The sequence below is a fragment of the Pleuronectes platessa genome, chromosome 2 (assembly GCF_947347685.1).
Source record: "Pleuronectes platessa chromosome 2, fPlePla1.1, whole genome shotgun sequence".
NCBI classification, from domain to species: domain Eukaryota; kingdom Metazoa; phylum Chordata; class Actinopteri; order Pleuronectiformes; family Pleuronectidae; genus Pleuronectes; species Pleuronectes platessa.
In genome coordinates, this window is record NC_070627.1 from 5,464,447 (window position 1) to 5,489,910 (window position 25,464).

Consider the following 25,464-nt stretch of genomic DNA (forward strand, 5'->3'; position numbering starts at 1 on the left):
CCTCTGCACCGCAAAAACCCATCAAACCCATGGTGGAGCCGGATCAATGGGCCGCCCATGGTTATCGAGCGGTGTAAATGACAAGTGACAGAGTCGGTGAAACTACAGGCTCAGATTTGGCGGCAAAAGGCATTAATACGTATATTGAATGACCTTTTTCTTACAATCCTTAGTTTTAGGCAGTTTATTATGATACCAACACTATATGAAATGATTTCCAGTTATGAAAAAGGAGTTCTTATCACTTACAGTGACACTGGGAAATGACTGCTTCACACACGCTGAGGAGATGAGATATTTCTCTGAAGAGTTGAAGGATTAAATCAAAGCTGAACGCTGACAAACACACACGTGGAGAGAAGAGGAGATTTTCTTTTTTGTTGCCCATGATTTCTGCTTGTGTACCATCCAGTAGTAACGTGTGTGTGTGTGTGTAAGATTTGTTGTATGGAGTTTGTTTTGGGTTCCTTAAGCAGAATCCATTTAAATATAATAATTAACGTCATGAAATGCATGTTATAAACGTTTGATCATGCAAACCACATGAACGGCTGAACAAGCGTGAAGCATAAAGAATCATTGGCAACAGATGGACTTTTCCCCCGGTGCAGTGGCCTCCTGTGAAATGCACATCAACGCTGCAATTAGTTGGCTGCACACTCACAAACACACACACACACACACACTCACAAACAAACACACACACGCACAGAGTCGTGTATTCTTGATCTGTTTATGGTTTGCCAGTGACACTGAGGGCCATCCGCTGACCTACATAGAGCGCGGCGTTTGTGTGGGTCGCACGAGGAACGCGGCGTCCAGATGCCCTGTTCCCTGCTCGGGAGTGGAAATAGGTCAAAGGTCAGGAGGAAAAACCGGAGACCGAGGAGAACGAGCACAGGATCACACGTAACGTGCTGCAGGGATGAGAACACAAAGCCTCGGATGCTTGTTTGTGTAATGTTTGCAGCAGGATCGGCTCGTCTGGACGCACACAACAGACACCACAGGCGTGAACCTGTGTGTGTGTGTGTGTGTGTGTGTGTGTGTGTGTGTGTGTCAGTGAGCCTCAGAAATATCCTTTAGTAAGTCGGTTGTGGATCATTTAAAGGTGCGATGGACTGGTGGTGAAACTTTATGCATCTCTGCTCCCTCAACACTAACAATGTATCTCCATGCCAGTTAAATACAAAACTCATCTACTATAAATAAATTCTACTAATTTGGAACATGTCCCTTATCTGCCAATATTGAGGAGGTAGGGTTTATGGCATGTGCCACAGCCAGCCACCAGGGGGCGATGCAGACGATTTTTAGAAGATTCCGATTTTTAGTAGCCTGACGCTCAACAAGTATGATGCTGATCAGCCACTGGTCGAAAGAAGAAAAAAAAGTGATGGTTTTGTCAAATATTGTGATTGTGTTGAGTTTTCACTCCTTTGATTAACATTAGACAGAAGTAGGCTTTATACTGACGTAATGAAAGAAAGAAACTTTCAGGCAGATTCAGTTCAACTGGTCAGACTATACACAACTTTACCTGGTTTCTATCATTTTTGTTTGGTTTTAATTTATCACCTCCACCAAGGAAATTAAAAAAAAATTATAATAATAATTGATTGATTGATTGATAATAATAATAACAACACCCTGTTGGTTTGTTCCTCAGCAAGACTGGACGGGAAAAAAAAAAACGAAACATATTTTCACAGAACTTAGTGGAAGGATGTCGAAAGAAGAATGAATCTGTTAATTTGGAGATTTTCTTCTTTCACTTTCTCTTACATTGCAAATCAGGGTAGATTTCAATATTCTTAACATTTTCCAGGAGAGTGATCGATGGATCTCGATGAAAGAAATCAGGCCCAGTGAGGTTGGTGATGAATTTGTGACGTTCGGTGCAGCTTGATTGGATTTAAAGGAACATTCTAGTTCTCTCCTTTAATTAGGTGAAATAATAATAGTGACAGCTCACAAGTAATTTGTGGTTGTTCTTCCTGGAGCTTGATTGTGGAAAAAGTGACGTTAAAAGTGAGAGGATGGAAAGAAGAAGATAACTCAGCTGCCTTTTGGTCCAGTGGCTCCTCTGGTATTATAATTGATTCTATTTGACTCATTTTAGTGGATTTCTCTCCGTCTGCTCTTTGTTCATCAAAATAAATTCTTTAGAAGGAAGAGGAGCCTTCTAAATAACAGTTAGAGGGCCCCCCCCCCCCCCCCTCCACACACTATTTAATAAAATGTCCTCCCTGTAATTTCCTGAATGATCAGACGTGACCTTCAGAGCGGTGCGTGGATGCTCTAGGAGCTGGTGCTGCTCCAGAATGAAGTTAGAGAAACACACTGGGGATCTGTGTGATAGTGTAATTGAGTGTCACATGTTGGTGCATTAGCTGGAATGTTCCTAATCCAATACCATGCTCACCACTTCTCCCATGAGCCGCCGTCACGTGATCGCTCTGGCAATTGGTACCGGTTCATTTTCCACTCCCCCCCCCCCCCCCACCCCCCCACCACCACCACCAGCCTCCTCTCTTAAAGCTCCCGGCTCGACATGCTGACTGGCAGCCGGCTCCACCGAGACCTCGTCGCCGTCCACACAACATCACAACATCGCAAACATGAGAACCCCAAACTTTCTTCCCCCCCAGGACCTGACTTGACTTGATTGCAATTTTTTCTACCAGGCACTGGAAAAGTCCTGTGGGTTTTTCTGTGCGTTGGTGGCAACTGTTGGCAGGAGCTGCAGAGACCTGGCACACAGATATCCAATAAAAGAGCAGGGTGGGAGGCCAAGAGGCAACACAAGCCACTGCTGCTCTCTACTGCAGTTATTGTTCTCCTCTATGCTGGAACACAGATGGAGGCTAACTGGGAACAATGGGAGTTTAGCTGTGTATTGATGAGTTCTTCTGCCACACACTGTTTTGTTATATAAGACCGTCACCTTCATGGTCTGTGGTCACTCAGGAATCTTCACATGTGATCTGTGCTTCAGCTGAGGGGGTCATTTAAAAAAAACCTGAGTGGAGCGTGAGCGGCCTCTAGTGGTGAGGACATGCCACTACATATCCGTATTTCATTCATGAAGTGGTTATCTCTCTTTCTCTCCCTCTCTTTCTCTCTCTCTGTTTCTCTCTCTCTCTCTGTTGAATTCTGTTCAAGGGTAAAAACAAAACTTCTTTGCTAGAGGTAAAAATGAAAAAGCACAGATTTCAAGATAAACAGTTTCCATGTTAAAAACCCTGCTGTTAAAGAGGCATAATATATTTATAAAGCTAAGTTGTGAAATAAACGTTTTGATATGTTTAGATATCAAAAAAGATATTATAGACCTCAGAGCTGAAGCAGCTAAAGGTATTCTTATATAAATATTTTACGACTCTCCTCTTCTGTGAAAATCCTCCATTGTTCTTTTTGTACTTTTCAGTAAAGAGAGTTTCTTGCCGTGGGCAGACGGGTGGCTTTTTGATGTCAGCTCTCATTACACTTAACAACATGTCAGTCATCTGCCGCTCATCTTACTCGACTGTGAGGATGATGATGATGATGATGATGATGATGATGAGGATGAAGATGATGATGATGATGATGATGATGATGATGATGATGATGATGAGGATGAGGATGAGGATGAAGATGATGATAATGAGGATGACCTTGACCTGATTTGACCAAGAAGTATTAGTTTAAACTAAATTGGAAACATGTATATTGGGTGAATCTACACCTTGTTTTAGATGAATTAGAAAAAGATGATGTCAGGTTCCCCACAACAGAGAAATTATGTTTAATTTCTATGAGGTGCTAATATTTAATCTTTTTTACTTCAAATTTTCACTCCTGATTTTCTTGAACTCATCTGTTCTTTGCTTTTTATGTTTTATGAACTGAATGAACCGTCTTTCTCATGTGCATTGTAACCCAGTGGGAATTAAAGAATTTTATTTGATTTCATTCACGTTGGATTCAAATGGATTTGTTGTGATTCAGTCTGATAAACGAGTCAGGAACAGCTGGTCTGGAGCAACAGTGTGATTACATTTACACTCTTGTGATGATTGAACAGAAAACTCACAGTGCAGAAACGACACAGGAGCATCCACCTGCTCAGCAACAACAAAATGGATATTTGCTAAAACTGTTCAATTCAATAATTAAATCATATCCAGTTTTCACTGAACCCCACCAATGACCTTGTGTTGAAGATTTGAATTTGTTTACTTCATTCCAAAGCTCAGCTGGTGTCCACAGACCTCAAAGACACAAAGAGAAGTCGTGCAGAAGCCAATCAGCTTTCAAACAGATTCACTGTCACTGGGACTGTGGCTTTGAAGTCGCCACAGGGATCAGATCATCAAAGCCTCCTCACATCATCATGTCTCACCTTTTAGGAAAAAGGAAATTAAAATATCAGACGATGCTGTCGTTGATATTTCAGATTGAAATCCTGGGATAAACAGTCTGATGGTGCCACACACATTAACACATATTAACCACTAGAGGCCGCTATAAGCTGTTCAATGCAGTCTGAACTAATCTGTTGATCCTGGAAACATTCGTTCTCTTCCACTTCCATCATTCTATCATTCGTCCATCATTCCTATAAACTGCAGAGCTGTGAGGGGAAGTTAATACACTTCAGATACAGGTTGAAATCTAAGACCTGACCTGTGATATTATAGTCAGTTATAAACAGTAGTTACTTGTTGAAAACACCAGAAACACAACAAATCAAGTAAAAGTTAAGTTATTTCTTCTTCTTCTTCTTCTTCTTCTTCTTCTTCTTCTTCTTCTTCTTCTTCTTCTTCTTCTTCTTCTTCTTCTTCTTCTTCCTCTTCCTCTTCTTCCTCAAGATCCATGAGTTATTTCCCTGGAAATCATTGAAAATGTCATAGAAAAGTGAAAATGCAAAAATCCTGGATCGGCCCCTTTTGACCGGATCCACACCAACGTTTAATGGGTTCTTCTAGGCCCATGTCCCCCCCCCCCCCCCCCCCCCCCCCCCCCCCGCCACTGAGTTTCATGTAAATCTCTTCACTAGATTTTGTGTAATCCTGCTCTGAAACAAACATTTAAAAAAAACCTAATCTCCTTTGTGGAGGTATTTAAAATAGTCTGAGGGAAACAGTGAAATACATCACTTCCACTTTCACTGGTGGAAGAGTTGATGTACAATGTTCATTGAAATAACAAACAGCCTGGTTTGAGTTCATCATGACCTCAAACAGCTACTTGAAGCAGAGTCATAGCAACAGAATCTCATTTTGATTTCGCCCGAGCCCTTCATGTGAAATGTGTGCAGGCCAATCAGGTCACCACTCTGCTCCTGTCGGGAGACTGACAAGGACCTTGTCGACTTCTGTTGTTTTCCTTGCGTTTGGTTTTTATATCTCACTTGTCTCCCCTTCAGAGAGGTGCATGTTTTTGCCCTTGTGTGTCTGTTTTATTGTGCTTCATGAGTTTGGTCTGATTTCCCTGCTCCCAGGATTGTCTGCAGCTGCTCTAACGTGTCACAATCCTCCTCCATCATCCGGCCTCATTTGGTGGGAAATAGCTTCTTTGCCTCCTTCTCTGCTTGCTCACTTCATCTCTTATTGTCCAGGGACTTTCCCGGTGCTCAGGTAAAGACTTTTCATCTGCCGGCCTGCTTCCTTAAACTCTCTCTGTCTGTTCAGCCACAAACTCAAAGCGTGACACAGACATTCGCTGTGATTTGCTAGAACTTTTCAATACAATGGGCCAGAATCGTCTTGGGGTTACTGTTGTTTTGACTCCTCACCAGGCCGCTCACTGGGAATCAGGCAGTGTTGGAATAAATCTGCTGGGACCTGTCTCTTGATTCCAGACCTGATCAAACTTTAAGCTGTATTTAACCCCGACCCTCGACCCTGAGAGCTGACACTTGGCAGCCTGACCAGGCCCTTGTGTTTACCTGTTATCTGTCCAGGCTGTGGCTGCTTCCACTGGCAGGACGGTCAGGTGTCGTCTCACCCATCTGACCCAGTGCACCATGACAGCTTAGCAAGGTTAAATCCTCAGCTCAGCCATGACACTTGCCAGCAGGACCCCAGGGAGCCAGACAAAGATGGACGACGCTTCTCCGCTTCCTCCCACTTTTTAGAAATGAAGCCAAAATATATATCGATACGACGGTCGCCATCTTGGACATTTTAAACCACAATCTGGACCCGAAACAATCAGGGATAATGGTGGGGGGGGGGGGGGGGGGGGGGGTGTCTGTTGATACATGCGCTCTACCAATCGCTAACCCGTCCCCACCACAGACGTTAAGAGTAATTTATACCCTGATTGTCTCATTTGTAGTTGTAGGAAATAAAGAGGCATCAATATTACAATTTCCAGTTTAAAAACTGCTGAAAAAAATCTATGCACATATGTTAAATATAGAGAGTGTAAAAATGTGAAATATATATTTAGTAATTGAGACTGTCACCTTGTTCACACACCGTGCAACTATTCACCAAAACTACAAACCAATAGAGTTGTGGCAGGTTTTAAAACAATCGTCTTTTTACCTCCTTGCTGATTGTGCCGTGAAAAGTTGTTCTATTCTAGTTTACAGCTCGAAAAACCAACAAATGAATAATTTCACTAATGCACACGAGCACTGTCTCTGATTAGTGATGAAAAACAAAGGATTGTATTTTCCATTTCTGTAAATGCAGAAGTCTGAGGATTACTGATGTCAGCCTCGCTAATGACGGACGGTGATCACACATCATACCTCTGCATTTAATGAATGTAGAAGTAATTAAATGGAGTGGAGATCAGAGACAGATACACTCGCCAAGAGGATAAGAATGGATTTTTACATTTTTATTCAAATGCGAGAATTTATCGTGATAAAAAGGTCAAAATGGTGAATGTCTCTATTATTGCCTGCGTATCGACTGTGTGTGTATATATATATGAATATTAATATCGAGGATGTTGCTTGGGAACATGAGCAAATTGTGTTTTTCCAGAGCCTGTTGGCGTTTCCCACATAGCTTGTTTGTGCTTGTAAAATGTGCGAGCTCAAAATGTTCTTAAAACACATTAAGACACACTCCGCCAAATATTACTCTCCCGTGGTCTGTTCCATATCTATAATTTCCTCCAGGCCTGTGTGAGGTACCAGAGTAAAGAGCGGTTTGATTACTAACACTGATCCTGCAGGGAGCATGCAACACAGCAGCCTCTCTCTCATATTACCTGTGATTGTGTGCATAATCATAGTGGACACAGCAACACGCCTCCAACTTCATGCAATGAGCTAAATGCACTAAATGAGAGCTGCCTGCCCCCCCCGTCCATAGTGTCAGTCTCCCTCGTGCTCGCAGGCATGAAGAGACAAACTGTGCAGCCGACGTTACAGCGGGTCACCCATCTTAGTTTTCACGTTGCTGTTGCTAGGGACAGCACTTATCTGAGATCATCGGGTTGGTATTAAAATGCATCTGACCCCCCCCCCATCCCCCCCCACCCCACCCTCCATGTTCCTACTCAACCTGAAACGAGTACATTGAGGATAATTAGGTCGGACGTCGTCTAGAACTAGAACCGGAGGCAGGGGAAGGAGTTTGGACGTCTTGAGATTCTCGGCGTCCGCCTGCTGGTTTTCTGTGTGAAACATCATGAGGTGAAGGAAAGTGCTTTGTGTGTGCCAACAATACAGCTCCCAGCAAGGGCGTGATGAACTGGTTTGGTAAACAGGCTGCAAAAACAACCCCCCCCCCCCCCCCCCCCCCCCCCCCCACACCCCCCGACATGACAGAGCCCTGGAAAAGGGATGTTTTATTTCTATCATACATTATTCTGGAAGGTGTTTGCACGGATCCGATGTGCTCCCTCCATCTCTGTCTCTAAATCTGGCCTGGGGACAGGTTTTTTTTCTATCCAGTGGCCTTTTTGACTCACTAATCTTTCAATCTGTTGTCTGATAACTGTTTATTTGTCTCTTGTTTGCTTCTCTTGACTCACTTGCTAATATTCCAACGTCCTTTTTTCACAGCACTTTACGCAGCTTTAAAGTGCTTTAGAATTAAACTTTACTCACTTTTCCATGGGAGGATGTTCTCTATATAAAACTAATAACATCTAAACTGTGTAATCTTTCCCCATCTGTAGGGAGAAAAAACAAAATCAGCCGAGGGAAAAGCACCAATGGCTTTTTTGGCTCTTTGCTCAATTGAATGACCTTGTCCTTCAAAATCCAAAGGCTATGCAAAGCAAAAAAAAGAAAAGAGAAATCACAAATACGCACAGACACACACACACACACACACAAACACACAACGAATAGGAATCCATTTTTGTGCTGTGGCAGATGTGGCCATTGGCTGTATTAGTTAATCCAGAACGCTGGGTTCGCTACAAGCAGGACTTAGCCATAACCATGATACCAACATCTGTCGGGATCCCGTCCTGAGCTCCCAAACCCACACGGAAAAACAAAAGCGGAATGTTTTTGTCTCAGCATCTTGATAGAGAAGAGGGGAAGGGCGGTTAATAGATTCATAACCTGAGGTAAGTGTACCAGGAATTAATCAACGAAGAACGTTTCCCGGACGAGAGAAGAGGTGGTTTGATTCATGACAACTTATGTAACATGTTTTTTCCCCCCCACACACACAGTCTGGCTCTCGATGCTCGGTGTGTGTGACGCATCGCTTCATTTACAACTGCTCTGCATTTTGGATAAAAGTTGAATCCATAGGAAAAAAAAGCTTCGGTTACTAAGACAGTAGTTTGGTGTTGATGCTTATTGTCCTGGATACAACAAATATATTATATATAGATTGATCTGACAGCTGCAATTAGGCAGAAATGTAATACATGCATGTCACTGCTTTGTTTGTATCAGTGTGTGAATCATTTTTACTAAAAATGTACTTTATATTTAGAATTTATTTTATTGATAGGAAGTTATTTGAGGTGATGAACTAATCAGGGGATTTGTGTTACAGCTCTTGCTCTCAGTTGATGTTAGTTTTACTCTGTATTTACTCCAACCCACTAAGATCTGCTTTTATGATCAGCTCATGTATAGTTTGAAGTGTGAATGTTTATCTTTCACTGCAAATCATGCTGTGCACAACTCTATAGATAGCGAAATTAAAATCCTCACCAGTAAGTCGCGTGACAACTGATATTATAACCGTCATTACTTCTTAACAGAAGACATGTTTTATCATTAGGCTCGGTGTTACACCCTCATTGGATAGAGGTCACGCTTGTTTTGACACAATATGAGAAATGTATTTTTATTATAAATATGACGACAGTGAGAGCAGCAGTGAACGCTCTAATCTTACACTGATCAATGAAATGAAAATTCTAACGGTCATTACTAGACATTGGGTCATTGTAGAGGCAGACGGATGAATGAATATAATAATGAGCAAGTGTCCGAGAATAATTAGTTTAATGAATCAATCCAAAACAACACGATGGGCCTATTGGTGTGATAAATGTAAAACTATTAAGCTGCTGATCCTCTTATTTTCATCTTTCATCTAGTTTATGACCAAATTAATAAAGTAAGGAAAGTCTCATCGGCCTTAATTTGATTGGTAAAATTAGACGCTGAACATGATTAACATTTTATCTATCTATCTTCATTTTAACATGTTGCACTGGTGTAAAGATTTAGCTCAAAGCGCAGCAGTGCATGGAAACAGCCTCACAGAGCTGGACTCATTTAAACCATCACCTATTCTTGTCTCAAGCTGCATCTCTCTGCAGGCAGTGAATGAACTTGATTACATTACATTACATGTCATTTAGCTGACGCTTTTATCCAAAGCGACTTACATTTTTAGAACACTCAGCATTTCTGAGGGGCATTTAGGGGTTCAGTATCTTGCCAAGGACACTTAGGCATGCAGATGGGATAGAGTGGGATTCGAACTGGCTACCTTCTTGTTGCAGAGCACCCACTCTATCCCCTAGGCCACGCTCTCACTTGATGTCAGATTTCCATATAAACACTTGCATCTGAAAATACAGCCGCACGACCATCACGTCCAACCACGAGCTAATGACATTGACGAAAGGATGTAGCTGAGTCAGCACACTGTGGATGTGCCCAGTGAGAGTATGGGCTAAAATGCCAGGTCAGGTTTTAGCTTGATGCTGAATTTCTGATGGACTTTTAATTAGTTTGGAGGCAGAGAAATGTAGGTCAGACTTGTTTTTATATTCCGCCTCTTGTATAAGGATTAAAGATGAACATGCATAATCCAGTTTGACTATTTTAAACATGAATTTTTTTGTTCTTTGTGAGTCTTAATATCAAAAATCTAAGTGATGCATTTTCTTTCTAATTGGCTCAATTATCAGCTGATGCCTGGATTAGAAGAGAACACAAGACATAAACCAGGGCGTTTTATTTTCATTAATTTATGACTGACCTGATTTTATAGTGATGTTTTCACTTGTGGGTTTCATCTAAATTGTACAAATTGTTGTGTATTTGCCCTAGAGTGGGCCCTTTATATTTAAATACTTTATATGTACATCTGGAGCAGGTCCTCTCTACGGAGGCCGCCATGTTGTTTACAGTAGCCCAGACTGGACAAACTAAACAGCTTTTGACAGCAGCATGCAACACGTAGACACCTGGGCCGCCATCTTGCACTTTTGCGTTCATTTAGAATCAGAGTCGTGTTGTTGTCCCCGACCAATCACAAGTCAATTAACTAAATGAAAACAAACTTCATGGACAAATGAACACTTGAACAAACTTCATTAAATGGTCAGGATGGTTCACTTTAGGGGGGTTGATATGTCCTCCATCTTTATTAGCATTCATTGTATGAGGATGCTAATACGCTCTAGTGACTATGCTAACATTCAGATGCTAAAAGTCTTAGTTTTATCACATAGATAAATTTCCCCACTGTGGGACTATTAAAGGATTCTATCTATATAAGGCTAGATGTCTTGTCCGCGTTTCCGGCCAACGGAGTCGAACGTCCGCACATGGTTGCCATCTTGCGTCAGGGGGCTCCCTCACCCATAACATTGTGTTAGTAGTGGTACATGTATTCTTTAAAGAAAAGAAATTAAAATAATTCTTGATGAATATTTGTAAAGGGAAATCTTGCACCTATTTCAGAACATTATTAAATTTTTTAGAAAAACAACATAATTATTCATAAGTATGCAGTGTCATAACTACATCTCTGACGTTTATAAAAAAACAAACCGTTTAAAAATCTGTAGCCTTATATATATATCTATGGTTTCTCATTATAGCATGGTAACAAGCTAATACTTGCTGGGTGACTGACAGAATCAAAGAGTCGACTGAAGGTGCTGATGAGTCTTGGCTCCCACCTTCATGTGCAGACTTTTACATTTAAATATTAGACTGCTGTCTTTTCAGTCGCGGCCGGCAGCTGCTTCTGACCCTGTTATTTCCTGAAATTGACCATTGTCCGACCAACGTTTGCTTTGTGGTCCCTATTTGTATGATTCATCATGTCTCGCCCCTTTGTGACAGAAAGCCAGTCTGCCAGGCCTGAGTGGAAAGTGGTCAGACAACCTCACGCTGCTCACACTGCTTCATTTCAAACATAATCTGACCTCAGGGCAAAGTGTGGGGGAGGAATCTGTCTCACCATGCAGACGTGTTGCAGAATAGAGTCTGTGTGATCTCTTGGGCAACCTGAGCCCACCTCTGCCTCCACTGGGTCTTGTTTAGAGAGAAATTGGTCAGAGTGAGCGGGCGATCAGCGGCTGCATCGTGTGTTTCCTGTTCCTCCACTGGAGGCTGAAAGGTCTCTGTCTCTGTCTCTTTTCCCACCACTCCAGTGTCTGGCTGTCAGCTCCTGCCCCGCACTCAACAACACTGGGTGGATGAAGTGCTGCAGTGGTTGATGGTCAAGTAGAGAGCAGCTCTCCATCAGGCCCCGTGTCTTTTAATATACTGGGAAAGGGGAGAGCACTTTCTTCTTCTTGCTCATTATGGGTCATTCAGTGCTCGGTGGTCCATTATGTCGCCTTGTTATTTGTAAGAGTGTAAAGTTAATGTGCGGCAGAAATGTTCTCGCCTGCTCTCGCCTCCTAGTACTCTGATTCAATATCTGTGGATGTTATGTGCACAGGTAATGCATTGTCATTCTAGTCTAACTATTTCTATTTAAAACATTCCATTATGCAGTGTGAACAAGAAAAGTAAGGACTTGTTGTCTTTTCCGTGTAACAGCTGGTGAAGTGGAGCCATGGGCAAGGCGGGGAGTAAAGTCCCGAGGGAGACGCCTGTGGACGGGGTGCAAGCGCCGGTAAATGCATCCCTCACACACACATACACACACACACAGACACACAAGCTGTACAAAGTCCTTCCTGCACAAGTACAAACTCAACACTTGCAGGAATTGAGCCGGTAAGGATAGAAGCAAAGGTGTATTAAGCTAAAAAAAACGTGTGTGTGCCCTTGTGTGTGCCCTGGCCAGCTGCTGTGCTCTGCAGCAGCCACAGGTTATGTAACCAGGATCAGAAGCAGCTTGCTTTCACACATTCCCACATCCTGCATCATCATCGAATCTATAATCATGCAAACACATCAGTGAGCTTTGGACAAACCATTTATATCTGATTCAGCTGAAGGAAAGATGGTCACTGGATGTTCTCGGGGAAGAAATTATATTTAGAGTGTATTTATATATTTATAAACCACCCACCACAAGTAGATTGATCAAATTTCTATCTTTAATGGCCTCAAAGACTGAACCTGAATAACTGTGTATTGTCAGCTGTTGAAGCGGAACTGAAGCATGATACTGAGTCCGCATCAGAAGTTTAGGTCTCGTCACTTACAGCCGCCATTATCTCTTTGAAAAACATTAAGTCACCTGCACGCAGTGAATCCTGGGAAAGGTTATCTGGAGAAGGAAGGTCGGCCCTTGGTGGGACACCTCCAGATATTTAACAACCTGTTTAGCAATCAAAGACCTCGAAGAGTTTTTCTGGTAAATCCAATAATTCCACTAAGAGTTTCTTTATGCTCATCTTGTTTAACAAGTTGGGTCCAATATGCAAAAAAAGCTCCTTTCAGACATGCATTGAATTCCTGAGATCAAAACACTTTCTCCGTAGGGGGTTCATGTGCGAACGCATATCTCGGAGTGAGAGACTGATTATCTGCAGAAAATCAGGAAAATCCGATGTGAGAACACAGCAGGAGGTTCACTGCTGGATTCACAGCGGCGAGGGGGGGGGGGGCGGGTTGATGACACTTCTAACACCAACGAAGAAGTCAAGAGATTTTGTGGTGAATACGTCACTTCCTGTCTCTGTCGGCTGCACCCGGCTGCTCCGCCTCTCATCTCAATAATTCAGAGGATTTGTCGCTCCCGCTGCGCTGGACCCAATTCTGCAGAAAAATCCTTTGCAGGACATGTCTGAAAATGGCTTAAGACACTCACACACGTTATTGAAATAAAACCAAGAATCAACTTCTAAATCATGGAGAGTTCTGGTCTGAGCTCCGGCCGAGAAGATCCACAGAACAGCAGCACTCATTCAGTTCTGCTATCAATGACTGGGTTGGGGTTATTACCAGAATATTACAAACAAGTCCCATTGTATCGTTCTCTCACCAGCAGCATTATCACACTGTAACATATCATCTTCCACCATCACCCAAATGATCACCTTTCAATTTCTATGAATCCAGATGCTCCATTTGTTCCATTTTGCATATTCTCTGAGTTATAATCATTGTAAATATCCTCATAAGCAAGAAGATATTAGTCAGTAAATCTCATATTTTTGGACTCAAGACTCATCTCGCTAACAGGAGTTGTACTATTGAAATACAGCAGTACTGTGATACTACATGGTACAAGTACTGCTCTACCAAATTGAATTCCTGGAAGGATAAACACTTTGGTATAAACCGTAAATCTCATCATCTCATGGTATCATCATCATCATCATCATCATCATCATCATCATCATCATTATAATATCATCCAAACCTACCGTCCACTTCTGGTTAAGAAGATAAGACGAGCAGGCTTAGCAACCGCAGACATCAATATTCAACAGAGAATTAAATTTATTTAACGAGTCAATTTCACCGGTTTATGGATTTTTCATCAATTCATCAAAAAAAGGCTCTAAATGCAAATACATAAAAGAAGAATGATCGGAGCAATTCCAAAAGGGTCGTGGCTCTGTAACTGCTCGGGCCCTAATGAAGGCGTCAGTTAATCAGCCTATATTACTTTATCACTATATCTGTACCCAGTTTAGTTAATGACCTATTTCTTCCACCAGACAAACTTCCAAAGTTTATCTGGAATACTCAAAGTAAAATATTCCTTGATTTTTCAAAGAATAATTCATGGATCTTGATGTTTGGTGGACTGATCTTGAGTGTCAGTAATTTGGGGCATGATCCAAATACAAATCAGAATCTATATGGTGAATCTGAATTTGGTTGCATTAGCAGCCTGCTGGGCCCTTTTGGCATTCTGAGTGTTAATCCAGTTAATCTTGTATGTTCATATTTGTTAAAAGGTTGATTGATGGACGTGTTATTACATGATACTTGAAACTGTTAGATATTTGTGCTGTCCAGAAGAAGCCAGTGGGATTGAGGCTGTGTCTGTATGTCGACCAGCAGTGGTCAGTGCTCCTCTAAACTCCCCTCGACAGCCCGAAGAGTCTCATCCCCTCACAGAGTTGATCCATATTCAGTGCACGTCTCAGTATTTCCAGCTCACGCTCACGCTCTGCTCCCCAAAAGGCCCACCCTGTCACCCCCATCCCGATTGGTTTTGGCTGAGTGGGTTCCATCTTTGTCGGCGGTGGGCTCCACAAGGCGAGGCTGGACTGAAGTGAATTGATTCACTGGGATTAAGGATTAAGATTTCCCCCGGCCACTCTGTTGGAGTTAATCTGGGGGATTATGATGTCAACAGCCTGTGGCTGCTGGAGAGGAAATTGAATTGTGAGGGACAGCAGCGCCGATGGCCCAGAATTACAGCAGTCAGCGGGAAATTGAAGCTGGGAATCCATATCTGTGCCTTTCTCCTGCTCGGGGAAACCTCCCTGTGGAAACCGCACACGGCCTTCAGGGCGTAGGACTCACTTACACAGCAGAACTAACTCTGAGTTAATGTCTGGGATGTTGATTGAGTGATAAGAGGCTTTCTGTGTCGCTGGTAATCCGTCCTGCTCAGGTCTGGGAAGCATCAAGTGGTGAGTCCGACTAAGTGCAGCAGAGATCACTTGTATAGTGAACAAGGTGACAGGGATTTCTTCTCTCGCGGCCGGAGTCCACAGATAACATGTAGGAGATCATGGAGAGGAAACGGATCTACACATTCAGTGCTAACCTAGTAGGTGCTGTGTGTGTGTGTGTTATTTAAGACGCCCCCTGCTGCTGCGGCTGCTCCTGCTGCCACCGTTAAGTTTGAGGGACTCACAAAAAGCAGCAGGATGAAGGTGAAGTGGACCCAGCTGGGGTTGGTCTTCTTCCTGGTCCTGTCCCTGGTGATGACCGGATGCTTCTTCTGGCAGTACCAGCTGCCCAAGGTCCTGCAGGGTGAGTGCCAGCACACTTTCTCACAACAGGTGATGCACCATGTAGCATGGGATGAGATTGCCGTCCGGTGAAGAATTCCTGGAAGCTAACAGGAACTGTATGCAAAACAGCTCAGGCCACATTATCCACATCACTGAAACATTAAATCTGCAAACAACACAGTGATTTATTTGCCTTATTTAAGATTTGACTGCCTTAATATTTCATCTATCTTGACACTTGATAGACGAAAAGTCAGCAAAACGTTTAAAATGTTCTTCACGTGACGCCTATTTCAGGTTTATCTTTATTTATTACACATAACATTGAGACATAGCTTGAAGCTGAAACTCCGGAGGCTCCTTGTCTTTCTGCAACAACAACTCCACAACCTCATTCTCTACTGATAATCACTACTTCACCTTTTCCCCTATTAAAGGATACAGATCCTAATTGTGCAGCTTTTATCCTGTAATGATAAAGTGGAGACCTAACTTGACAGTATATCCGCCTGCAGGTGTGATGCTGGCTGAGGGTTTGTAATTGGCCTCATTGAGATCTAATCAAGGCAGCGTTGATTAAAACTGAGTAAACAATCGGTTCACGGCAGTAGGTTGATCATTTTAATTTTCTTAAAATCGAATCATTAAAGGCAACATTCATATTAGAGATGTGAAGTGTTTTCATTCGTGGGTAAAATCAGTGTTGGTGCGTCATCCCTCCATCTGTACAAATGAGGCTCTTTGACATCTGATATGTCTTTAAACAGAGCTAACAAACAACTTCATGTCCAGGTCCCGACTCTGTGTGAGTGTCCTTCACGGGGACATCAGGTGATATCATTCCCTGGGGGGAAGCAGCAGCTCCCTGCAGGCTCTGATTCATAAATCCCTATAAGCACTAATGCATCTTTTTATATTCCGAAAAACGAATTTCTTCATGTATGGCCGTCCTTTAGAATGGAGATGCGGCTCGTGGCCTGAAGCTGCAGTGAAACATATTGTAATATCATCTGGATTTCACAATGGGAGCGGGGCCGCGTCTCTTTTGATCAGCGGCTTGTAAACAGTACGTCCTATCAACTGCTCTCCTGTATGATCAACAGGGTTCATCAGCCAGCAGAGAGAACTAATGAAGCCCCCAGCCAGCCAATTGTATTACACCACATTACTTTCTGTGAAATACGGAGTGAGAATCACAAAGCCCCCGTCCCCTCTTTGTACTTCCTTTAATTTCCCCTGCTTTTCTGTCTCTTTTCTCATTATCTTTCCAGACGAGGGGATGGGTCGCAGCGCCAAGGCAGAGATGATATGTCCTCGCTTCCCGGAGCCCCTCCCGCTGGAGCATCCCCTCCCCAGTCTGAAAGAGGCCCTGGAAAAGGTGAGAGGAGTCGACCCATCGAGCCGCTGATCTAAAACACGCCCCCTCTGCCACGTGTGAGGAAATGTACAGGCTGTGTGTGTTGTAATCCTTCACACCTAAAGCCGCTGCAGTCGACAGAAGGAGATTAAAAGATACAGTGGATGAGAAAGTCTCTGAGGAAAAGGGGGTTTGTGTTCAGCTGCTTTCAGAAACTCGCCCGACTCCGGAGAACCAGACATTCTCCGGAGGGGCTGCACGTGTGAACGCAAATGTCCGACTGAGAGCTTCCCGACTTTCCGCGGAGTTTCTCCTAGTATGTCTGCAGATTGTCTGAAGGAACCGATGTGAGAACACGGCAAGAGATCCTTCGAAGTTTCCACCACGAGCGAGGGGGTGTGCTGATGATGCTTCTAACATACATGCAATCGAGAGCTCCTGGTGACAATGGCCGACACCATAGTCGATGTGTTGTAAACAAAAACTTAATCAGCAGCAGAATGAATATGTTACATCTGCCCGGAGATTTCTGTGCTGGGTTGTTCACGTGTGAGAAGCAAAGTCCAGAGAAAGTTCAGACCCAACTCTCCTCATCTTTCTGGAGTTCATGTCTAAAAACTGATTTCCTCCGTGCACTGGGAGCAGCAGTGGTCCCACATGGTCAATGACATTTAAATATATAAAAAGAAGATGAATATCAACATAGAAATTTCATTATTGCAGCCAGTTTAATTTGAGTTTGCGAACCTTTCATCTGGGCAGTGACCAAACACTTGAAGCCAGAGCAATAATGAAAATCAAATACATGAATTGTTTGATGTTCATTAAAGTGAAAAGGTTTGTGCAGAACTTGAAATCAAATTAAAACTTTTTTTCAAAACCAATTTGAAGAGGGATGTTGTTTTACCTGGAGAGTTTGCTTCGGAAAAACAAAAGGCCCCAGTTCCTCCCAATATAAAAACAGACTGTTCTCATTAAATGAATGTCGTTGGGAGAGAGGAACTTCAAAGTAACTTCTCTGGGATTTCATGTTGCCGTTTAATAAGGAATGACAAAGTAAAAACACACTTAAAAAATATTGTGTAGATATATTTGAGGTTGGTTGCTCATTTTAATAAACCAATGGCTGTAAACAGTTTGGTTCCTTGGGTAAAAAAAGTCAATATATGTTTACCATCCGAGGTAGGGATATATGCTCCTTATGTCCTTATCCATCAACTGGGTTTTAATAAAAATGGGTTTTATCCCCAATATGATGCTCATGTATGAATGCATTAAATCATTAATAACACCTAATAATGTCTTAAGAAACAACACAACACAACACAGCTTAAATATCGTTTTTTTTACCAGTTCTATTCCACAAGTGGCTCGAAAACCCACTAGCCTGTTAGCTTAGCTTGAAGACTGGTATAGGGAAACAAGAGGCGTTTTATATTGTTACCCCCCTCACTTCCTGCTCTGTCTCTTTCCAGGTGGACACTTTGCTTCGGCAGAGCATCAACCCAGTCAGCCTTCCCGCTCTGTCGGCCATCGTGATTTTAAACGACACCGTTTTATGGACCGGCAACTTCGGCAAGAGGAACAGCAGCGACCCTCTCTCAGGCTCCCCCAATGAGTACACCATCTACAGGTGAGCGCTGGACCACAGCCCACATCACAATCCCAGTTAATTCACTTTTCACCATCACGAACCTCCTTGACTAAAGAGGACCGCAGGACTCTTATCAAACTAGAAACTCTTACTAGACCTGCAGAGGCACCAGATATGACCTCAGTGTCGTCATTTTGGATTTGCTGTCTGAAGAAGCTGAGTTCATGTCGTCTGCTCGTTGTCTTTTCATCCTCAGTGTTCGTCCTCATTCTCTCTCACCAGTTGTTGCTCTGCTGATTTTTTTTTCATGACACCCACTGGCTGCTATGCTACTGGGAAAGTGCTTTGTTATGAGATGGAACAAAGGTGAATCCACCGACTCTATTGTGTATCTGATGCTGTGTGAAGACAATGATAAAGACGCAAAGGATCTGCTCGATGTGTCTCTGCAGGGAGAAGCAAGCTACATAAAAACTAAAATTCGCAGTTGAAGTCATTTATGGCTGGGACAGATTATTTATTTTTTATAATTCAATTTAATAAATTGCCGTATAATAAAATGACAGAAATAGGAGAAGCCAAAATAAAGATTTACAGTAGTTGTTACAAAGAGTGGTTTTTGAGTTTGTTCACGTTACGTTTAGAACGATCAGAATCATTATTATTTTTATTGCCATGTATATTTGCACATACAGGAAATTGCCTTGGTGTGGTACAAACAGTACAACTCAGTCTGTGTTGTTCATGTGTGCAATTTGGTGAAATGCCTCTTATACGCTTGATGGGTACATCAGTCGTTTGTGAGCTGTCACAAGAAAGTGATACAAATATGTTACAAATCTATATTCAAATATTCCAGGAGTAGTTTGTCTCACACTATTTGACGGGAACACACACGTTGAGGTACCAGCACACGATCGGCAGTAAATTGCTCCAATTACTCAGTAAATGGAAATCTTTAAAAGGTTCTCTGACATATTAGCAGCTGCTCCATTGAAGTCAATTTTTCCACAATTGAATATATTTATATTTATCTTACCATGTATTCACTGTAAGACTCCTGCACATATTTGTTTGGCTGCCACTCATCTCTGAGAAGTGGGATTGTGTTTGTACATGTCGTTTTTTTACGGTTGATTTAAATGTAATCAGATCTTCTTAGATGGATAAGAGTTGTTTCATATTTTATTAAAAGATTGTTTTGCTTTGCTTTATATGTAGAAACCAGCCTTTGTGATATCTACATGGCTTCAGAACTGTTTCCATATTGGACCAGTATGTGTTTAGAAGTAGTGTTTAACCTCAGGAGACACAGACCCAGAGTAGGTTCTAGCCACAGACTGTAGAGAAAGACTGACGCGTGACAGCTCCAAAGAAGTGAAGCCAAGGTGTCCTGATCGCCACCTGGTGGCTGGCTGCAGTATAGGTCATAAAACACACCTCCTTCCTCTTTGTGGACGGGACATGGGTCAAACTAGAAAGTCAAAATACTTGTGAATAATCATTTTTCTGGTATGTTTTACTTTAAGGAGTTATTGGATGCTATAAAAACGAGGTGAAAATAGGTGTCATCCATCTTTATACACGGTCTGTGCCTGATTTTAACTGCTGCCGTGTGTATTGATATGAAAATACATTTTGCACCAAATAACAAACTTCACAGATAAAAAGAGTTGTGTCCCAAAAATAAGTACCCCACTTCGCCCAGGAAAAGAAATGTCTTGACCTTGTTTGGTTTGGTTTAACCTGATTTTATCCGGACGCAGCATATTGCTTGTTAAACAGAACCATCTGTGAAGGCTCTATTTGAAACCACGTTGAAAGTGTGAGCGCGTTGAAGCAACATTTGGCAGGTGAGGGAACGAGCCATCTGTTCGACCCGTTCATCACGACTGTCAAAGGGAAGAGAGTGAAAACACATCGTCCACGAAGAGAAACTTTCTGTGTTCTTTGTCCTGCTTCTCTCAGTGGCAGCATTCAGGTCATTAACCCTGACCCCACTATTTATGGTTCCATTGACGTAACCGTCTATGCGTCATCCTTCCATGTGGTGGTTGTTCAGCAATACATCCACTAGAGGGCAGCACCGTTTATCTGTCAACAACAAACATGGCAGTGATGGAGGTCATGACAATGTGCCACTCAAGAAAGACACAAAGAACCCTTATTGTTAAGTCTTTCTTGAAAGAAAATTGAGACATTGTCGAGATCTCTTCCTCGTTTCCTATGGTCGTCTCGCTTGGGCTATCAGCCACACTGCCCCCTTTGATTTCCAGTGGAACTGCACCATTTTGTCTATATCTGTAAGCTTTGAGAATACGTGTACAAATATAAACAGAATGCATAGAAGAGCTTTGAGTGGGGAATTGATGGAAAGAAACAAACAAGCAAATAAAGAAAAAGTCAAGGTGCAAATGTAAGAAGATGCTTGAATAAACACTGCACCAGTGGAAACACAAAGATTCTCTCGAAGGTGTTTTTTTGTTGCTGTTGTTGTCAGATAAAAAAAAAAAAAAAATCCCATTGCTCCTTTATCCGTCTTTCAGAATTGCCAGCTTATCCAAAATCTTCCCGACGCTGATGCTGTACAAACTGTGGGAGGAAGGGAAGATCGGCTCCCTCGATGACCCCCTGGAGAAGTACGTGGAGAACTTCACCATCAAGAACCCTCTGGGGAAGTCACGCGACTCGGAGCTGAAATACGTGACAGATGGTCTGATATTTCTGGACAGTGGGGAGGTTCAGATCCGCTCGTCCTCCGTCACCCTGCGCAGGATGGCCAGCCAGCTCTCAGGTACTGACACACAATGGGTTATAAAAAACTAACTGAATTTAACCAAACTCCATTCCTAGTGTGGGTACACACATACACAGTCAATCACATGTATACATGGCAAAAAGTTATTCAGATTGTTTTAGGATTAAACAAAACGTGTAAATACGAGTTTACAGCGTTTAAACAACACCTTGTTAATTATAAAAATAACTGTATCAGATAGAAACTGGTGTGAGACATGTAAAAGCATTGAACGTGTCACAATTTCACCTTATAGCTGGTTGTAAAATTATCTTAATGGATTTGTACGTTCTGACGTCCGCAACTTTTTTTAGTCAGGAACTACATTTTCCGATCATTGCAAAACCTTATGAATGCACAACCTAATCCATAGTCTCTACACGAAGATGGGTGATATGATAGTTCCCTTAAAGTGAAGCCAAAAGGTTTTGATCGCCCCCTTGTGGCTGGCAGTAGAAAAGTTATTAAACCTAGCATCCTCCATGTTATTGGATCAGACATGAACCAAACTCAAATGTATTGATTGACAGCTGAGTTTGCCTGAATTCTAGTACTGAATATGGATATGAGTATACCCACAGGAGCTTATATTACATTACATTACATTACATTAACACTTAGTTTCTTATTTAGGAAAGAATTTAATCAAATTATTCAAAGCTTCTTGAAGCTGACACTTTGCTGCTTGTCCAAAATCACATTACATGTCGGGGATGGTTTTATTATACAATCTGTAGTTTTATTTTTTCTGTTCATCAGATCAAAAGACAACTTGGTCTCAGGAAACTACAATGAACAGATTTTAGTTAGTTCACTTAGTTTGGTTGACCTCCCTCTTTTCTGCCATTTAAAGTCACCGACATAAAAACATATCTTCTTCAAACATGTTTGTTGTCGTTTAAGGGTAAATATATATATATATATCAATTGTTCCAAAAGACTGATAAAAACAAAGTAGACTATAAAAATGAAAAATGAATATTCTAGTCCTGTATTCAGAAGCTTACAGACATACCTGGAGTAGAGACACTGAACACTTTAGATTCCTGCCGTCACATTTGTTTTTCAGCAGCTGCTTCTATATAATCCGCTCAAGAGAAGAGTTGAATGTGTGAAACTTTTCTATGTGTAATGAATTCAAATGAAAGATGAAAGAAATTCCTGAGAGACGAAGAATCATAAATCTTTAGCGGATCCTCCCTGTCTCAGGTTATCATCGAGGTATCAGGTCATCAATCGAGTCTGGAGAATTCTGAATCTTTCACGTAACAATAATGTATTTTCACAAGTTAGAAAACATATTAAGACTGAAATAAGAAGCTTAGGAGGAAATGTCTGCTTTGTTTGTGTTGTTTTCATATATAATTCTTAGTTTTAATAAATAATGTTTAACTGTTTTCTGTTGTTCTGTTTTTTACCCGGGGCTGATCCAGGCCTGCCCAGGAGACTCCGGGCAACAAATCTGCTTTGGAAAGGAAAAACACAATCTGCAATCAATCTGTTGCAGGACGATGTGCTCGTCGCAGACCCAGGCACCAAGTGAGAGTCCTTCCACTTTGTTCAGATACACAGTACTTCACTGAAAACTCAAACCAACACATTCACAGACAGTTTCTTCCCCAAGTTCGTTCAACCTCTTAACCAAAATCAAACAAACAGCACAACTCTCTGGATTTTACTCTTATTTTACTCTTTTAAGACTTTTATGGTTCTTTTTGAGACTATGTCATATCCTTCTGAAGACAAAATAGACTTTATTTCAGAGTGAATAGACGAGGAAGTTCTTCTTCTTCTACGACTATTGCTTCAAAGTTTGATTCAGTCAACAACACCCACTCTGACTGGCTGGATGTGTCCATGCTCATTGAACTTCCAGTACTTTTGTGAAAGTTTGCTTTGACTTGATACAGATTACAAAATGAACCACACAAAAAAAAAACACCCGTCGTGTTCAAAGGCCTTAAATCTTAATGTTCTTTTCACAGCATTACACTGTTAGAAAAATTACACAGACCCAAACTCACTTTTACTTCAATCATGATCAAAATCCTTTGATTTTACTCAGAAATGACCAAATTGATGATCATAAAAGTCTGACGGGTAAATCCCTAACTTGTTTTTCACACTTTGAAAATGTGTTGGAAAAAGATTTAGTTACATACAGGCTTTGTGCTAAGCTAACTGAATGCTCACAGTTTTTTAAATGTTCTAACTGAAGCACATTCAATCCATCTAGATGTCACTACAGCAACCTCGCCTTCTCTCTGCTTGCTCACGTGATGGCCGAGCGGGTGGCCGGCGTCGACTACCAGCGCTGGATCGCAGACAACATCCTGGACCGGCTGGGAATGGAGGACACGGGCTTCGACATCACCCCCGGGCTGCAGAGTCAAATGGCTGTAGGCGTGTACACCAACGGGAAGCCGGCTCCGCTCTACGACCTGGGCTGGTACCGGCCTTCGGGTCAGATGTTCTCCACGGCGGCGGACATGGCCAAACTTGCCATGATGCTGCTGGGCGCGTATCACCGCAAGCTGCTGGAGCCAGACTCTCTGAAGATCATGTTGATGCCACTCCTCAGGTGCGATAAGGACTACTTCGCCAACCGCACCGGGACACCGTGGGAGGTGAACGAGCTGATGGGCTACGAGATGATGAGGAAAGATGGCGATCTGGACGGGTACTCTGCCACCTTCTCCCTGGTTCCCAGGCTGAAGCTAGGGCTTGTGGTGCTCATGGCTGGCGGCAGGTCTCAGAACCAGGATGTGGTCACCAAAGCCTACAGCCACATCATCCCAGCCATAGAAAAAGCCTTCAGGGAGGCAAAGAAGATCCTCTTTGCTCCGCCAAACCCAGACCCTTACATCGGCTTCTTCACCTACGGCAACATCACTTTCTATGAAATCAAAGTGGGGTCGGACGGCGTCCTCATCATGCAGCAGTTTGGGCCTCAGATCGAAGAGCTGATCCCCGAAAAGTTCAGAACAATAAAGCTCAACTACCTGGTCGACCGGGTCTTCAGAGTGGTGTTTGAGAAAGAGTACCCTTGTGTTCTGCAGGTCGGCTCGGCCTCGGTGTCCCTGGAAGCCCAGGATGGTCAATTATTTAACTTCTACACGTTTGACAAGCGTGGTCTTTCCACTGGGTTCGACGCTCCGGGTCTGAATACGTATAATGTGGTCAGAATAGCCCGCAAGCCGTCCTTCTCAAGCTGAACTGCTGCAACGACTGTGGCCTAAAGACAAAGGGACTGACACTGTGTGAGGTCTGTGAACATTGAGAGACCAAATTAAAATGTGTCAGTGGAAGGACCGAGCTCTTGATATCCAGAGCACAAACGGGGACAGTGTTGCCTTCTCACTGCTCTGTAATGTCTCACACAGAAAATGAGTGGATTTCTCTTCTGAATGATGTATAATGTGAATGTTCTTTGTCCTTCATAATGTCTCCTGATTGAACATGATGGTGATTCAGTGCTTGTGCTTTTCCTGCCTTTGTTTAAACTAGTCGCTGCCGTCCTTAAGTTTTCACGAGTGAGGACAGAAGAACGGACTTGCAGCATTTATCTAATGTGCACATTTATCTACCGACATTTCACTCTTCCTTCTTGGGACCATATTTGCAGCTCAACATAAATCATAGTCTCATACATATTTATCCTCCATCTATGGTGAGAAACCAACCGATTACATCTCTCTGTGGTGCTGTTTCTGTGGCGGGTAAAATTGGAAAACTTTCATGACAAATGTGTTTTAACAAAATCGTGAGCTGTGGATTTTATGTCCACAGTCATGCACTTAGATGCGAATGAATGCGAAATATTTTGGCTCCCAAAATAGCAGTGATTGAGGATAGAGAGGCTTTCGGTTGCCTGTGCAATACTTTCCTTTTTAATCCCCTCAAAATGGAGTCCTGATTCATCCTGACCTCTCACACCAATATAAATAATACACTGCTCTGGCTGCGGCTGCTGCTTGATGACAGATTCAAGTGGACAAAAGAAAACGCTGCACACAAGGCAGCAGCTGATCTCCTGGGATTGATTGACTGTCTGGGGATGTAATGGAAACAGAGATTGGAAATGTTGCTTACGTCCTAAAGCATCAGGTGGAAACGAGCGGAATCGAGGAAGATGTGAAAAAAATATTTAAAAATAAATGTGCTGTG

At 42.5% G+C, this 25,464-nt stretch overlaps 1 protein-coding gene across 2 annotated transcripts; it reads left to right on the forward strand.

Annotated features, from left to right (window-relative positions):
- Positions 1-12,233: 12,233 nt before the first annotated feature.
- lactbl1b (lactamase, beta-like 1b) lies at positions 12,234-24,512 on the forward strand. Of its 2 annotated transcripts, XM_053445271.1 has the most exons (7): positions 12,234-12,293; positions 15,394-15,568; positions 16,821-16,927; positions 18,382-18,539; positions 21,047-21,294; positions 22,731-22,836; positions 23,534-24,512. In XM_053445271.1, the coding sequence occupies exons 1-7, from the start codon at positions 12,234-12,236 to the stop codon at positions 24,510-24,512; spliced, it is 1,833 nt and encodes a 610-aa protein (XP_053301246.1). The 2 variants fall into 2 exon arrangements, with proteins under 2 accessions (XP_053301246.1, XP_053301254.1); XM_053445279.1 differs by lacking the exon at positions 12,234-12,293 and having other exon boundaries at positions 15,463-15,572; positions 16,840-16,927.
- The last annotated feature ends 952 nt before the right edge of the window (positions 24,513-25,464 follow it).